This window comes from Platichthys flesus, chromosome 7 (genome assembly GCF_949316205.1).
Source record: "Platichthys flesus chromosome 7, fPlaFle2.1, whole genome shotgun sequence".
In the NCBI taxonomy this organism is placed as follows: Eukaryota; Metazoa; Chordata; class Actinopteri; order Pleuronectiformes; family Pleuronectidae; genus Platichthys; species Platichthys flesus.
In genome coordinates this window covers 17,553,002-17,569,626 of record NC_084951.1, presented here as the reverse complement: position 1 = coordinate 17,569,626, position 16,625 = coordinate 17,553,002, and the positions used below count along the sequence as shown (strand labels likewise).

At 43.5% G+C, this 16,625-nt stretch overlaps 1 protein-coding gene across 1 annotated transcript in view; it reads right to left on the bottom strand.

The window, feature by feature from the left end:
- Nucleotides 1–351: 351 nt before the first annotated feature.
- Nucleotides 352–16,625, bottom strand: part of cacna2d3a (calcium channel, voltage-dependent, alpha 2/delta subunit 3a) — a 99,099-nt gene continuing 82,825 nt past the window's right edge. Inside the window, exons 25-35 of the mRNA XM_062392536.1 lie at nucleotides 15,777–15,838; nucleotides 15,267–15,311; nucleotides 15,115–15,177; nucleotides 13,283–13,353; nucleotides 10,554–10,629; nucleotides 10,370–10,422; nucleotides 9,138–9,193; nucleotides 6,698–6,812; nucleotides 2,591–2,703; nucleotides 1,399–1,481; nucleotides 352–1,245 (exon numbers count right to left, since the gene is read on the bottom strand). Of these exons, the coding sequence (XP_062248520.1) occupies nucleotides 1,153–1,245; nucleotides 1,399–1,481; nucleotides 2,591–2,703; nucleotides 6,698–6,812; nucleotides 9,138–9,193; nucleotides 10,370–10,422; nucleotides 10,554–10,629; nucleotides 13,283–13,353; nucleotides 15,115–15,177; nucleotides 15,267–15,311; nucleotides 15,777–15,838 (830 nt within the window). The 3' untranslated portion in view covers nucleotides 352–1,152. The remainder of the gene's footprint in view (nucleotides 1,246–1,398; nucleotides 1,482–2,590; nucleotides 2,704–6,697; nucleotides 6,813–9,137; nucleotides 9,194–10,369; nucleotides 10,423–10,553; nucleotides 10,630–13,282; nucleotides 13,354–15,114; nucleotides 15,178–15,266; nucleotides 15,312–15,776; nucleotides 15,839–16,625) is intronic.

Here is a 16,625-nt window from a genome sequence, read left to right as displayed (position 1 = left end):
TGGGGGATGAGCCTCTGGGATCGAGGCAGAGACATGAATGACAGAAGAACAAAATGCCAAATGCACACGCACACAAATGCATGCATGTGAGCGCGCACACACACACACACACACACACACAGACGCACAGACGCACAACGAAAGCCAGCCACATCCCATGTGGAGGCCGAAAAGCAGCCAAACATTCCCCTAACCGTTTAAGCAGATATACCGTATTAATCAGTCGACTCTGCCAACAACAATAGAACAATCTATAGGGATGAGAGCTGAGCCTTCATAATAACTCTATTGTTCTAGTCAAGGTCTGATTTGCAGAGGAGCCTCTCAAGAACCGGGCTTTTGACGACAGCATCGATTTTATACATCATTTTATTTCAAAAGTACACAAACAGGACCAATATCGTTCAATAAGGCAAAGCTCAAATATTAATAACCACTCACATCAGAGGACTCAAAATCTCATAGTCACAGTTTATGGGTACCACTTGCAAATCATAAACAAAACTCTTTTTTCTTCATATTTATACCAGAAGTTGGTTAATTTTTTTTTCTCAACATGAAAAAAGATCATTACAACCCCAGCCACATATAGTCATCTTCAGTATTAGTTTTTTTTGTTTCCTTCTGAATCGTTATTGTCCATGAAAAGTCAGAGTGGGCAGAGGAAAGGTGCGCCTGTCTTTCTCCGCATCGGTGTTACGTGGCTCTAAAGCCCAGATCCAAGCCCAGCTACAGAACCAAGCCCTTAGCTGCTACCTGAAAGGACTGAGCGTATAGAGGTGAGTGTCGGTGGGTGTTACTGGGACACGTGTGCAGTTTGAAGCTACTAAGTGCATTGTAAGCATTATTACTACGTTTCTCCCCGGAAACCTCTCCGTGCAGCTAAAGCACAGTAATGATCACTAATCACTAGGCATCCATTATCAATCCTTTCAAATAAGCACCTTGTGGGGACGCGCCTTGTGGGGACGCGCCTTGTGGGGACGCGCCTCTGGGCTCGGGGCTTTGTAGGTGGTGAGTTGAAATTGGGCAACATTTTTGATCAGGGGCAGCAGGAGTGCTCTTTTTCTGTGGCACCGATGCGATTCTTCTGTTTGCAGAGCCAAGCCGATCCGAGTCGTGTGCTGGATGGAGAGGCGTGGCCAGCTCTGGTCACCTGGGGAACAGGGCCAATAGGACGCAGAGGAGCGTCGCCGCGAGAGACGGAGCGAGAGAACCGACGCCTCCGCACTCCATTGAGTTTTCCTGGAGGAAAACAGAAGGAGGCATTTTTACGGACTGATATGGAGTAATTTAGTAAAAAATTTAAAAAGCAGAGTGAGCAAAGGATATAGCAAAATAGTACTCTGTGTGTGTGTGTGTGTGGTGTGTGTGTGTGTGTGTGTGTGTCGCAAATACCTCAGGGTGAAAGGGGTGACAGGTATCTGGGCGCCTCCTGTCCTTTTGCGTCTTCAATCTCTCGCACTTCAGAGATTCATTATGTGCAGCTGAAGTCAAGGTCAATAAGTCATTAACAGACAGTGTGTACCCTCTGCAGGGTGTTTCCCCCCCCCCCCGACTGCACTTCTTGTGCATAACAGAGAGGAACACATTATACCATAGAAAGAGGTAGGATCGATTTTTCACAGAGCATGACGTGCAAGCAGAACTGGCTCCGAGCAACGTTTGATGATTTTCTTTTGCATGACAACAGACGATCTCAACAACAAAACAGTCAGTGGTCGACATGTACAATATGTATAGCATGAATCTACAGTGAAATAAAGCCGGGGTAGGTCGCTGTATTGGATTCAGATTCATCCATCCGTCCATCCATCGGCAGTAAACTAAGTAAGGTATTCCAGAAGTCCCTCTCGCCAACAACCTCTTCCAGCTCCTCCTGGGGGATCCCGAGGCCTTCCCAGGCCAGATGGGAAACATAATCGCTCCTGTTTCAGATGTTGTCCCACACACTGTCCCAATCGCTTTCATTCGCAGAAGAGAGGCACGGGGGCAAATGAACTCCCCGAAAGCTTCCCCACAAAATAAATGCTCTTCATTATTCCCATCAAATTACATCCACGGACATATGTTGGCCATAACGCCTCCGCGCTGGAAAAAACGAAATGGCTCCAATAATAATAAAAACACAAGGTAATAAAGATGATGAGGTAATGGCGATGTATTTCTCGGTGGGGTGAAAACAGTCAATCTGGGAAATGTGCAACAGGTTGGCTGTATGAGCCATTTAAGATCACTTTCAAGAGCCATCCATCCATTCTATTATTTATTCTTTAGTATGTTCATTCATTCTTAATAAACCTCTACCCAGCAGGCCTTGGGCGGAGTGGTGACCCTGAATCTTCACAGCAAAGTGACACAGCCCCTCCCTCATATTATAGTGTCACAGTATTTAATGTTTTTGATGACAGCATGACTCATTCTCAAGTCCCAGTTCTTGTTTTTTATCCAAATCATGCAACGGTCATTTTATTTCATTCGGGAGAAATGAATCAAAGAAACATTTCTATCTCTGGTCCTGCAATAACCCCCCAACCACCCCCCCACCCCCCCACTCCCAGCTCTACAATCTTTGGCCAGTGAAGGATATACATGATTTCGATGGGGTCCATTGTGATTGGCTCGAACATGCTGCAGTCGCACTTGCTGTCCACCACCACCATGAAGAGATTACTGCTGGGGATCTGCTGGATCACAAAGGACCTGCCAATCACAGCACAGGGAGTAAGGGGGGAGGGGAGGGGAGGGGAGGGGAGGGGAGAGGGAGAGGGAGCAAGGGAGGTCAGAGTTGGATTGGCAAGTAGACAAGGCGCCTTGGTTTTGATGTACATTTCCATGTGTGTCGGAGGATTTGTGTTAGGAGTGTTCACATTCCCCCCCGGTAGAGAGCGGACCGGATGGAGGTCAAGAAGACGACTCGTCTCACCGCCGGCTGTCGATCAACAGACAAGAGACGCAGACGCACTCACAACAAGAGACGCACAGATAAAGTATTCCCGCATACTTCTCTAACTCACTCCATCCGCTCTTCTTCCTCATCCTCTTCCCGTCTTTTGTCTCTGTTATATTCCATCCAAGGCGAGCACCAATGAAGTGTTGCTGAATATAAAACACTCCAAAGGCAGACAAATGGGAACCACACTTCTGTGCTCAGAGCTTCCCAGGGCTGCGTTTTACTGGACTGAAGGATGGGGCCGCGCCTCAGCCTCCTGGCGGATGATTTACGAGCGCGGATAAGCTTTATGAAGAGGAGAGGTCATAAAGATGATCTCTTCTTTCTGTCACCCTTTCTTTCTTTATCTCTCCCTCCCTCTCTTCTGCCACAGCTGGATGATTTATCAAGTTCTCCGCGAGGCGTTTATCAGACACGTATGGGAACGCGCACGTGTGACGGAGCGAACACACACGGATGTTAAAAATAGATGTGCATGCGCTGTCTCGACTCGTGTCAAGGAGGACAAGGAACCAAGACAAAGAGAGAGAGACCTGACGGATCAAGACAAACCTAATATCTACGGGAATATCTCCATCCTCTCCATGACCAATTTCATCTGACCACAAAACGGCCTCCAATCCCTGAGTAGCACCAATCCACCGCACCGTAATGCAGTTCTCCCACCGTGACCGACCAAACCCAACCAAACCAGCCCAGCAAATGGGCCGAGCCAGTTGCAATCAGGGTGAATTAGGATCTGAAGATGTTTAATAATCCTTGCTCACCCCTGCACAGTGCCAGGCCCGCCCAACTCAGCCCGCTGATAGAAAGCAGAGCAAGGGATCTCGGAGAAAAGTATTAAACATATCCTGACAGCCCAGCTGCTGGCCCTGAACATACTCTGTGCTGGGAAAGGGAGCGCTACACCCTATATGAATGCACACACACACACACACATGCATGGACGTGTACAATACACTGTGCATATAGATCCAGAGAGGCAGACATCCGTGCACGCTGTCTTGCACAAACACTGACGGCACAGACAGATGGATGTGTTCTAGACATGGTCTCCTTCGCGTTTCTTCCAGGGAGTTTGGTCAAGAGAGAAACAGAACAGAGACATGAAGACAGAGACAGAGTGGCAGAGGGGAGGTGAACCGTCTGAGCGACATAACGACTGATGGCAAGAAAGATAAATCAGTGAAAGAAGAAGAAATCAAGAGTTAGATTGATGTCAAAGCTGATGGACTTTAATAGAGGATAGAGAGACACAATGGCATGATGACAGATCGTGTCACACATCACACAATCTGTCGCTGATCTGATAAAAACATACAGATTAACATCAGATTTCTGGTCTGGGAGGAGGAGGTTTAAACTTTCCAGTGTTATCTTCACTGATCCTCATTTTAGTGTTTAGAGCTACAATGAGATTAGTTTAATCACAGTACATTTACTAAACAGTCTTCTGTGCTCAGTTTTGGCTTAATGAAATATTTTCTGTGTGTGTGTGTTCCGCGGATAATGTTTCGAATTTTTCCAGCGATTTAATCACTGGATAACTGAACCATAACTGCACGCACTCTATGGTTTTTAGAAATATCTGTCATCACCATTGGGAAATGTGACCAGTAATTACTGTGAGTAATTTAACAATTATTAATTCAGTGAGCTGAAATGGCTCCAATAAAATCTCAATAAACACACTGGCGGGTTTTCAGAGTAATGCCGTCATTTTATTTCCATTTGTCGCTATTACGTCTTGGGAAAATGGGCACCATGATATAGAATTTAATTTATGTATTCAAGGGGTTCTATAGATATGTTTTTCCTTCATATTTCTATCTTCCTGTTGGTCTGGGTGCAAATGAAGCTAGGATTATGTGGCTGAGAATGATGAGTCATGAGAAAAATCATGTTACACGAAGCCAAAAAATGTCAAAAAGGGGACAATTTGAAAGGATCAGTTAAATAAATAACAAATACAGGGACATAATTGACCCTAAAAATATAATTTAAATTTTAAATTTTAAACTTGGAGACGATTAAAACATCAAGATCTTATAATTGCTGGTTGCAAAGTTTGCTCCATCATTTCCGTTAGTGTCAGATAGCGTCTGATCTGAAACGCTCTTCTCTTCTGGGTTAGGGTTAGGGTTAACTGTAGCGTTGGCATCTATTTAGAACGCTTTGTTGAAGAAAGAAAACATGCATCATAGTATGTTCAGACAAAATAAACACAATTATCTCAGCAATGCCACAATAATTATTGCTGCCATGGAAAAAGGAGACCGATTTTTATTTCTCACAGATAATACCACGTCGACATGTGGACTTAGAGCTCGTTGCAAATCGAAACAGTCGACGGTCGGGTGAAACCAGAAGGAGCCTGGGGAGGGGCAGGATATATGGCCGGGAGTATTGTCGCTAATAGTCCCCTGGAAGACCTTCTCTGGTTGGAGACACGACAAACTCTTTGTCCTGACTCTCACGTTACAGTCTGGAGAGGCTGGCTCCATACAGACGCTTAAAGTATTATATCATTCCCATGATTTTGATGTTTTTTTTGCTCTATCGCTGTTTCAGCCATCAGGAAGTCATGGACAAATACAAATACCCACATCACACAGACACACACACACTCAGACACACACACACGCAGACACACACACACACACACAGTCAAACCGTGCAGTAAAGAGAGGTTTAACAGGCGAGCTCTTAGGGTATATTTCCTAGAGCATAAAGTACACACACGTGTCCCAATGAAAATATGAGAGAAAGGCCTCAGTCAGCCTGTAACGTGAAACAGATGTTTATCACCAATATCCTCTATTACTAATATGAGCTATAAAGTTCCAAATAACCAAAATAAAAAACTTCATTTTACTTTGTCATATTCATTGTGCATTAAAAAAGATTTATTTGAGGGCGACACGTTGCCCAGAGCTCACGGCTCTGCCCACTAATCCCTGTTCTGGTTTCATCATTGGAGATGCAGCCTCTATTTCTTTTACTTTTTTTAAACATGCTTATGTCATGTGTCTATGTGTGTGTCTGTGTTTGTCTGTGTGTGAGCATATGTGTGTTCGGGGGTCCGACTGCATCCCCAAACCTCATTTTGCTCCTGGCACCCAGGGCAGTGGTTACCCTGCTGACCTTGTGGGGCTGTACCGGCTGCAGACACACAATGAAAACACACGCACACACACTCACTCACACACAAACACACACACTCACACATATAGACTTCCCTGGCAGTTCCACAGCTGGGAGCAATGATGGGCCCATTGGAGGGATCCAGAGAACACCCCGCAATTGCCTGACAGAAAAGCCCAAATTGTTAATGGGGACCACACTCATTTTCCCATTTTTAGAGGAAGCATTTTTTTTTTTCACCTCTCTCCCTCATCTCTAAATGCCTTGTATTTCAAACTGCCAGAGGAGAGAGTGAGTGGCCGTGAGCGGCGGCGTGTTTATTTGTGATGGATGGCCGGGATAGAAGTGTTTTCAATGGACAACAAATGATTTAAACGTGTTTCTCATTATCAGGGACTATGGAGGTAAAAATAATCATTTCACCAACACAAGAGTTAATGGGATAATTCATTTTCCTTGTTTGCTTGTGTCACGGAGCGCTGCGGTGGCCAGCTCACATCCAACAAGTCTCATGTTGCAATAGTCAGACTTTTTGGTCATTGTTGATGTGACCTATTGTTGTTTATTTATGTTCGCTGGGTCTGTTTGTGTGCGTCATACTTGATGCAGCCGTCACAGTCGATGTTGCCTGTGTTCTCTTTGATGGTTCTCTCAGAGACGAAGGCCGGGTACTCGGTGTCACATGGTACCTGCGTGGTCCGACCAATCCGCTGAGCTGAGGGCCGGGAGGACGGGAGGAAGGAAGGAGAGAGAGAGAGAAAGAACGAGAAAGATGAGATGTGAGAAAGAGGGAAAAAGAACATGAGTCAGAGTCGGTGAGTAAGTCATGGAACAACCATCCCAAAGTCAAATATATATTTAAAATAGTTATGCAAATATATTGCAAGCTAACAGTCAAACAGACCACATCCTTACAAACATACACGTTTGAAAGAAAGCAGCATTTCTGGAGCGGAGGTGTCTCCTGTCCTGCCCCAGACGTTTCCAGTGTGAATCTAGGCCAACCATTAATGCAACATTGCTTGAACTCTCCTGCCACCTAGAGGTCTGAAACAATACTGCAGGGAGAAATGGACTAAGGAGGCACAAACCTTTCATTTTTAAGTTTGGGATGTACAGTTTTTTAAAGCAACCTTATTAAAACAGGGGCTCATTTGACTTATTTGCATAACGCAGATTAACATTTGAATCCATATGGTTTCATTTTGTGAACTCAGTTGTATCACAGAGAACAACACGTATTTTGCTTTTTACAACACAGATTTCGAAAAGAGTGTAATTTGAATGGAGTGGTTTAATTACAGGGTGTCAGTAGCGTGGCAGCATGAAAAAATGTGTGTGTGTGTGTGTGTGTGTGTGTGTGTGCGCGCAGTTGTGTATTAAGTATACATGTGAGGAACGCAGCCTACATGTATAAACGTCTGGGATTAGTTGGGCTCGAGGGGCTGTGTAGATTGGGTTACGGGCTGCTAAGTTGGGGTGTTTCAGCTGCGTGTCACCGGCCTGTGTCTCTATTGTAAAGAGATATAGAAAGTGCTGCTAAGACCTGGGGCTAGCCAGCTGTGAAATTGTCTTGACTGCTTGGCGAGCGGCGGTGCCCAGCTTCACTTCACTCAGGATAAGAGTGTGCAGGGAAAGCATTTCATACACTGTTGTGTTGTGGTTCTCCCGTCCCCCATCTCCCCCTCCCTCCCTCTCTCTCTCTCTCTCTCTCTTACTCTCTCTCACACACACATTCAAATATGAATATTTTCATATTAGTTTTGGCTGGAGTTGAGACTACAACGTGACGACGCTTAGTGAAACAGTATTCAACACTCCATAAAACATAAGGCATCAAAATAGAGCTTGGCAGCAATCGTATGGGAATGTGTGTGTCCGTGTGTTTTCATGGGAGAGAAAAAGTGAGACGGGGGAAAGAAAGAAAGACATAAAACAGAGAAGGAGAGAAAGAGAGAGTGACTGAGTGAGAGGAGGAGTGAGGGAGAAGCCTTTCTTTTTTTTCTCCTGTTACAAAGCGGATATTGCTTTCCACCGCTACCAATATGACACACATCCTCACAGATCATAAAACCATTAAGTATAGCCCCTCTGGACACACAAACAAATACAAATCTGTGTGAAGACAGACATGCACCCACACACACGGAAACACACAAACACACACACACGCTCTTGCTCTCACACTGAGGTCACTCGAGGTGATCTCGTGTTCTGCCATTTATACTTTTGGGTTTTGGATTCGGCCTCTTTATTCTGTTTTTCCAGTGGTCACACTGACTCAGACCGAGAGGAAGTGGAGGGGAGATGGTGGACATGGAGACAGAAGGTCAGTGAGTGCTGGGGACGCTGGTTGTTTTTTGTTTTTTTCTGTGCACAGGAAAAAGTTTTCCATGTGAACTCAAACCAAACCATGAAAAAAAATGAAAAAAAAAAAAAATAGGCCTTGAAAGGGTTTATGTTTGATATTTCAAGTTTACTATAACTGTGTAAGTTGAAGCGTTAGAGAACTATAAGATTCATAGGAATACTCTGACTGTGCTGTGTCCAAAAACAATATCTGCAAGATAACTTGGTCTCATAAAGGACAATATTGGCCATTTCTAGAAAAGGGAAAAAATATAATTTTGGACCTTTCAAAGAAAATCAAACGATATTTAACTTTTCTTTCGCCTTTTCATTTTTGTGTCTGACAATCAAATCCAAGACCCAAAAATTACTGACATCCATGTGAAAATATAAATAAGTATTAATGAAGTATTAAGAATGAAAATGCATTTAAACTAAATGTAGTAACAATACAAAACTACAAATGTATTTTCTTTTCTACTTATTGGATCCATCAGTGATTAATAACAGAGAAACATTTTTCCAATTCATGTATCTTATATTTTAACTGAGTTTATTATCAACTAACATATGCTTCCAAAATTATGAGTTGTGTACATTCACCTTTGTGTGTGTGTGTGTGTGTGTGTGTGTGTGTGTGTGTGTGTGTGTTTGATAGAGACAGAGACAGTATATGATAATGTGTTTTTACCTTTAACTGTGATGTCAGAATACCACCAGCTGTACAAGTTGAACTCGAGCAGGAATCTAAATATGGAGACACATCGACCATAACAATCCACTCCAACACATGCTTATATAATACACTCTGTAGCACTCTCTCCTGCAGCCATTTTTTTTTACCAGTATGTTTAAAGTTTTTGCAGAGGAGAAAAATGTATTCTCTTACAAACGTTAAATTATAAGAACAACCATTGCACAAACATTAATCTTTTCTAATTGCCAGTTATCGTAGTCGGATATTAATCATGTTTATAAGCGTATTGGATGCCTCGAAAATGTTGAATCGAATCAATCATATTTTTTTTTTATGTGTGTAAATTATCCAGTGAGGACTCTTGTTTATTGGCTTGCCTGCCACATCATGCAGGTTAGTGCTCGATCCAACTCTTGTAAATCAGACCTGTTAAAATATCAGTGTTGTGTAACTTGTCAGCTCATGACAGTTTATATAATGAATGTGTTTATGTATAAATATGATTGTACTTTCTGGGTTTATAAAGTAATTGAATAAATACTCAATATGTGAAGTTGGACTTGACAACAGCTTTAATGGCAAAATATGCGTATGTAAAAGAATTGTACGGATGGAAGTAGAGGGGATTTCCTAATTACAGATGTCTTAATGCATCATGTATATAGACACAAATTATAGAATGATAATAATTTAGAAAAAATAATTAAACTTTATATATTAAGCAGATATAAGTAGAGGTTTTTGTCAATCATATTAACATAAACATTTTATATTTAATTGGATAAAGCACAATTGAAAATTAAGTGGGAAATGAGGGACATGAAAAACATTTGATAAGACATTATACAAACATTTTCTAGGACAAAAAACAAGTGTGTCAGACTTTAAAATCGCAACTGACAACTCAATCCTCCCATGATGCACTGTTGCGACAACAGACCACCCAGAACACTGCACAACGTGGCATCACAGGAAAAGCCCTGGCTAGAGGAAACATCAGGTAGCCATTACTGCTCCTGATCACCGATGATCACGTTGACGTGCATGTGAAGGCACTTGTAAACAAACATACAAAAAACACACATATATATATATATACTCACAAACACACGCTCAACCTCAGACAGGAGAGGCCACCGTGTGACTCTCGGTAAAACACATGTACGCACCATGTGCATGCCATTAGCAACAGACACAAGACACTCTCGCACACACAGAAGTCTTACATGACAAGCTCGGTCAGGATCCACTTCACGGCTGTGAAGAAAGCAAAGTAAGGCTGCGAGGGGGGGGAGAAAAAAGAGAGAGTGAAAAAATATTGATCCTTGACGCTGAATACACAGAGGATGTTGTCCCCACTTTGCGTTACAGAGGGCAAACATGAAGTGTCGAAGAACATGTGGTACTCACATCCAGCAGTGTGTGTCCACTGCCGCTGCTCTCTGAAAAAACCCAACAAAGAGCCTGGTAGTCGTACAGAGTGACCCTGGGTGGATAAATATAGACAAGAGAGGACAAAGAGTGAGACAGACACAGAGTTAAAGTGAAGAAGATGGAGGTGGAGTATTTTTAGAGTTTGACGTTTCATAATAAGGCCTTTGTCGGGTCAATAAAGAGCGGATAAGTTAAGTCTTGGTTCATACATTCCCTCTGCTATTAAAATGCCTGCGGGGCCGCTTGGCCTGCTGTGTGGGAGCAGGAAGGGAAGATCCCACCTCTGCTATAACTGCTGCTTTACCTACGGATAATATATTGGATGGATGTGGCCAGAATGGGAAAAGGAAAGCAACGAAAATCCGAGGGCTTCCCGCAAGGTCCCTCAAAGTGATGTAGGGAGGTGGGTGTGTGGGTGGGTAGATGATTTGGGGATATTGGGGGGGGATATCAGGGGATTTAAGGGGCTTAGTAGACCCTGAGGGGGTGAGGTCTGGGTCTGCCTGCCTGGGTGAGGTTATTGAGGGGGTTCGTAACACACAAATACACAATTACACACACACACACAGGACGTTCATTCTCATCGCCTGCAGACAGCTCCCCTATATACTTGACAATACTTTGAGTGCGAACGTGTGTGTGAGCGCGTGTGCGCTGTCTGAGTGGGCCCAGTCTATCCGCAGCCGTGGGCGGTGTTCAAACCTCAGTCGCAAGGCGCTGGTGACACGTAGCTCCAACACACCGCCAGGAACCAATTAGTGCTAAGCCCTGCCACATAATGGTGTTAGCAGCAGACCCAGACCGATGTCATATTTGTGTATATGAGTGTGTCTTTCTGCCCGGGCGCACAACACAGATCCCTCTCCCTGCGGTGTGTTTTAAAAGATTGATAAGTTAACTGAACAATACAGAAGTTTGCAAACATTTGTTTTTCGTCCTCCATCTTGATGCTGGCAGTTGAAGTCAAGCCGCCGGCTCGCGCCAACTGTAAGTGGCACACTTTACAATGTCCTCTATGTTTTTTTTTTAATCACGAGAAAAACTGCGCCTCAACTCGGCACGTTAATTCTCCACAGACGGCACCGAGTTACCACAGATCGTATCGGATTCATTAGTGCTAAGATCTATAAGCCCTATTACTCATCATGCTAATACTCCACTGACACGAGTTATATTAAACATTCATCATACGTCGCACACGATTTGAAGTAATCCCTCATCATCTGCCATTAAAGATCCAGTGGAGAAAGCTCTCTTAGGCCTCTTTGTCTTTGTGAGTGGGACCGTAAACCATCTGCTGTCAGCTTTTCAGTTTCATCCCCGTGATAAACAGGCGTGGTCGTCCACATGTGCGATGATTTGTCACTGGTGATTTTTATACACTGAGACAGCATGGCAACTAGAATTACTGCATCGTGGTTGTGCGCCTCCTGCCAGCCAGTCAAGTGGCAGCTTACGTCCGTGTCTGTCCTGACTCCAGTGAGGACTTTGAGGGAATTTTATAAAAGCTATGTTGTCAAAATTAGCCTTGACCGGAAACATCGACCTTGACCTTTGACAACTAAAAGTTCCTGTTTGTGCCCAAGGTAATGATATTCTCTGCAGGCTGTCTTGAGATACTGTTTCCATAAGAATGGAAGGGCCAATCAATACAAACCAAAAACGTGTTAGATGGAATTTTATAGTATATTTTGTCACAATTAGAATGGGAAGCATAGAGTTTAGCCAGAAACATGTTTTTTGAGGTGATAATGAACAATCTATAGCTCATCTTTGTGTTTTCAGTCATGAACTCCAGAAAATGTCCAGAGAATTCGAAAATTCTCTTGTAAAAACATTTAGAAGAGGCCTCTAGAGAATACAGGAGGCAGGACATGACTGATCAATTCAGCTGAGGAAATCACTTATATCTGTTTACAGCACATCGACACTGGCCACAGCCCTTATCACCAAAACCTCTTGACTCTTGTTGTCTGGATACTGCCTTCACAGTGAACTTGACCTTTGACCCCCAAACTCATCCTTAAACATTTTTCTGGGCTTTACTGAGATATTGCTTTTATGACAATCTAACCATCACAAGGACCATCCCGGAAAAGAATGCCTCTGGTGCTGAAAAACACAGAGCTGACTGCTGGTGTAAGGTCCTGCAGGGGGGTTGGAATAAATGTGGTTATAAGCTTCTGTGCAATCTGAATTTACACTTAACTGTCCAACTGGGCTCCGGCTCAGTAAATGTAAGAACGCAGCAGTGTGACTCTGTGATTCTGAAAAAGGGAACCTCCTCCTGGCTTAAATTACCAAATTAATTGCACAATCTCACAGCCCACTGCTCCTGGCGTTTTCCAGGAGACACCGATCTGAAACAAGCTGTACATGCGTGAATGCGTCTACATGTGTGTGTCCGCGTGTGTGTGTGTGTGTGTGTGTGACTTCAGGTTTCTCCTAATTCCATCATTTCAGGAAAAGATTTGCTGTAATCCCCTAACGGAGAACTCTGCTGAGCTGGGGGTCAGAGTTCAGCGCTGAATAGCTCAACACGATTGGCCACGTTAAGAGCTGTCAGCACCAGGGGAGACGGGCTCTCATTCTGCAGCCGGCCTGATATTATGCACATACATTTACACGCGGAAACACACATACACACATGTGTTGGCACATATATGGACACATTCATACACACACACACAGTTTGAAGTCCTTACCTCTTAAAAGAGCCCATCTGCAGAAGCTTACTCATTACAGCTCCCTCTGCTTCTCCAAAGAATTTCCCCGTCTGAGAAGAAAGACAAAGAGATTCTCTCAAATAAAACAATTCATGATAAAATGTAACTAACTTTAAAAATACAAGTTTAAAAATCAACACATGCGCAGTCAAGTTCATCCACAGGAGAAACTTAAATTCAGAGATTTTCTGGGAACTGAACTAATAATAAATTCTTTCACACAAAGCCTGTCTTCAAGATCTCATATCCCACATGTTCCAATTACACACAAATGACCTGTTGACATTAATCTGCAGAGGTCTATCGTCTCATTTAATGGAGATTGTTCATTTGCTCACTTCCACAGAATATTCTGAGATGGCCCTCCGATACAGTACCTGTTCTCCTCAGTAAAGGTACTTATATAATATAATATTTTATGAAATGTCAGAAAAGAAAACCATTTCCTGAAGCCAAGGGGGGAACTCTCAAAGACCTAGTCTGATCAAAAGTCCAAAAGATATTTAACTTACAATGATTAAATGATTAAATCTCATATTTGAGAAGCTGAGAGGACAAGATCTATTTTGTGGCTTGATTAATTAATTGAAATTTAAACAACTATTAGAATGGCACGCTTAATGCATATTTCCACGAAGGCCGAACTCTCCTCTTAAGAAACCTGCTGCTGTTTCTGACTAACAAACAAACCAAGGCCAACGAAAAAATATCCACCTTGGCTGAGGTGTGTTTCAGAACTATTGACTGTGTTACCCGACAATTCCTGAGTGTGGTAGTGTTTTATGAGGGCTCAGCTCCAGCCTGTGCCCACCACCCAAAGCCAGGTGATCCCATGCACCTGATAAAAAACACTAAACTATTTGTATTTCAATCCATAAACCAGTTCAGACATAAGGCTCAAAGGATGAACTACATGCTCCATCTCTGCTCATCTTTTTTCCCTTGACATCTGGGAGGCAAACGAGCAGACCTCAGCTGCTCCTTGCCCGTGTAACTACCTCCCAGAAGCAACACAAAATGGCTGGATATGACCCAGCCAGGTATAGATCCTACGGTTTATCCTCCCAGACCTACCCAGGACCCATCACACATTTTAAAAACAGCATTTTGACAGACTGCAGTCGTGTCCTCTTGTTAGCCGATGACATTTCCACTCTATAAGTAAACAACCTGACAAGAGCAAAGCCTAAATGCACCTTCTAATTAAGAACGAATAAAGGACGGGAGCCGGCAAGTGTGAGACAAGAGAAAAGACCATGCAGGGGAAGGGAAGGGCAGCGACGGCCAGAGGACTGGCTCCTGGATGAGCCAAAACCAGAGTGACAGCATGTCTGGTGACAGCTGAGCAGAGAGTGCACGCCGGGGCTGCACCATGTCTCCTTGAGAGCAGCCGAAACAACAACATTGTGCATCTCATGCAAAAAAAAAAAAATCATTAGAAACAGATCGAGGAGATAAACATGCACCATGGATTATAATGTAAGGTCAGCTCTGGATTTGCACAAGTTATTTATACCTTGAATAAAAATGCAAAAAGCATGACGCACATTCTGTCCCAACTTACCACTCATACATAATTAACCTGGAGTAAATATGAATTGTAGACCTCAAACTCACAATTCACTAATAATCTTGCCTATATGCACAGATTCAGTTTTCAGATCTTCTTGATTTGAAATAACAGCTGAATTTCTGTGTTTTTTTGAGCATGCAGAGGAACCACAAGTAAGTTCCATCAACGCCCACTTTTAAAACAGTATCAATAAACACACATTGTTATTGATTGTTGCCTGTGTGTGTGCGCGTCTCACCAGAGTGTAGTCCTCGGCCACCAGAACGAAGCCATTGTTGTCGATGAGGTAGCAGTTGATGTTCTGTTGAATAGAAAGTGCAAAAGCAGTTGTGAGAAGCAAAAGTGACAGAATCCACGGAGGGTTGTCTGAGGAAAGGAAGGACGACTGACCTCATCATCACAGCTGATGGAGCACTTCCCATTCAATGCTGCACACTATAAGAAAAGAATAGGTCTCTGCACATATCTGAATGTCACACCAAATACTTTGTTCTGTTTGCGTGCGAGTACAAATCCCTTCTGTCAGGGGAAAACTTTGAATGTAGTCCAATCATAAAAAAGAGAAGAATAAAACAAACCGATGACCTTCCGCCTTAGAGTTCTCCCAAGTTGTCGAGCCGTTAAATACTCTTAACATGTGGGGACTTTAACAAAGGCTGCTCTATGAAAATGTGTCCTACATATTCATAACCAGGCAGCCAGGGATAAGAACAACATGGTTAGTGTTTTCTCTTTTGACTTTTACTCGCCTTTAAGTTGAATTTGTATGTATTTTTGTGCTACTCTGGGCGGCCAGGGTCAATGGGCTCAGACGACATGAGTTATTTTAGTTTTACAAGTGTGTTTGTATTATATGTGTGAATGTGCAAACATGCAGGATGTGTGTTTATGCATATGTACCTGTCTGCTGGCTGTCCAGAACTTCCTCTGAAAGAACTCCAGTTTCATCTGGATACCCACAGCTGGAAGAGAGACGACACAGTCACTGAGGTGTTACAACGGGGCGTGTGTGTGTGTGTAAGGGTGTGTTTGTGTTTATGTGTGTGTGTGTGTGTGCGTGCTTCTCAGCCCGTTGAGGTGCTCTTTATCCGAGGTCATTTCATTAACCCACCAAACTGAGGGAAAAGCAATTGCACCCTGCATCATACATGCATCAGCTTATTTAGCTGGGAGGCTTGTGTGTTTGTGTGTGCGTGTGTGTGTGTTGTATTGTACAATCTGCGCACATCTGCTGCTAACCACACTCAAAATGCAGTTTCACACGATTCTAAACCAGACCTCTCTCTCTCGTTGCCCACATGAAATCCATCCAATTCCTCAGTCTGCCTCCCTGTAGTTATCCCAACAGACATTTCCGCAGTGGGTACACAGAGCTGCTCTTGCTTCCATAAGCCTCATCACAGCAGGTCCCTCAACGCATAGATCGGACCAGAATTCCTTGCGTTGGGAAAAAAAACTGCCGCTGACATTAAATATGTCAACTTTTTCAGAGTTGGCGCAGGAAAGTTTGACACATTAACCACAGGCTTTAACTCCCCCCCCCTCCGTGTCCTCCGTTCCCACTACCCCCTGCTACTAAGACTCAGAGGACCCCAGCTTCTCTCTCAGTGGGGGTTTGCAATGCTTTGCGGGGGGGGGGGGGGGGGTATAAGTGTTTCCAGGAGCAAGATCTGGGGCGCAGCAGTTTACAGGTAGTAAACTAAATGCAAACAAATACAGCATTTAAATGGATTTCACAGCCAGAACAAA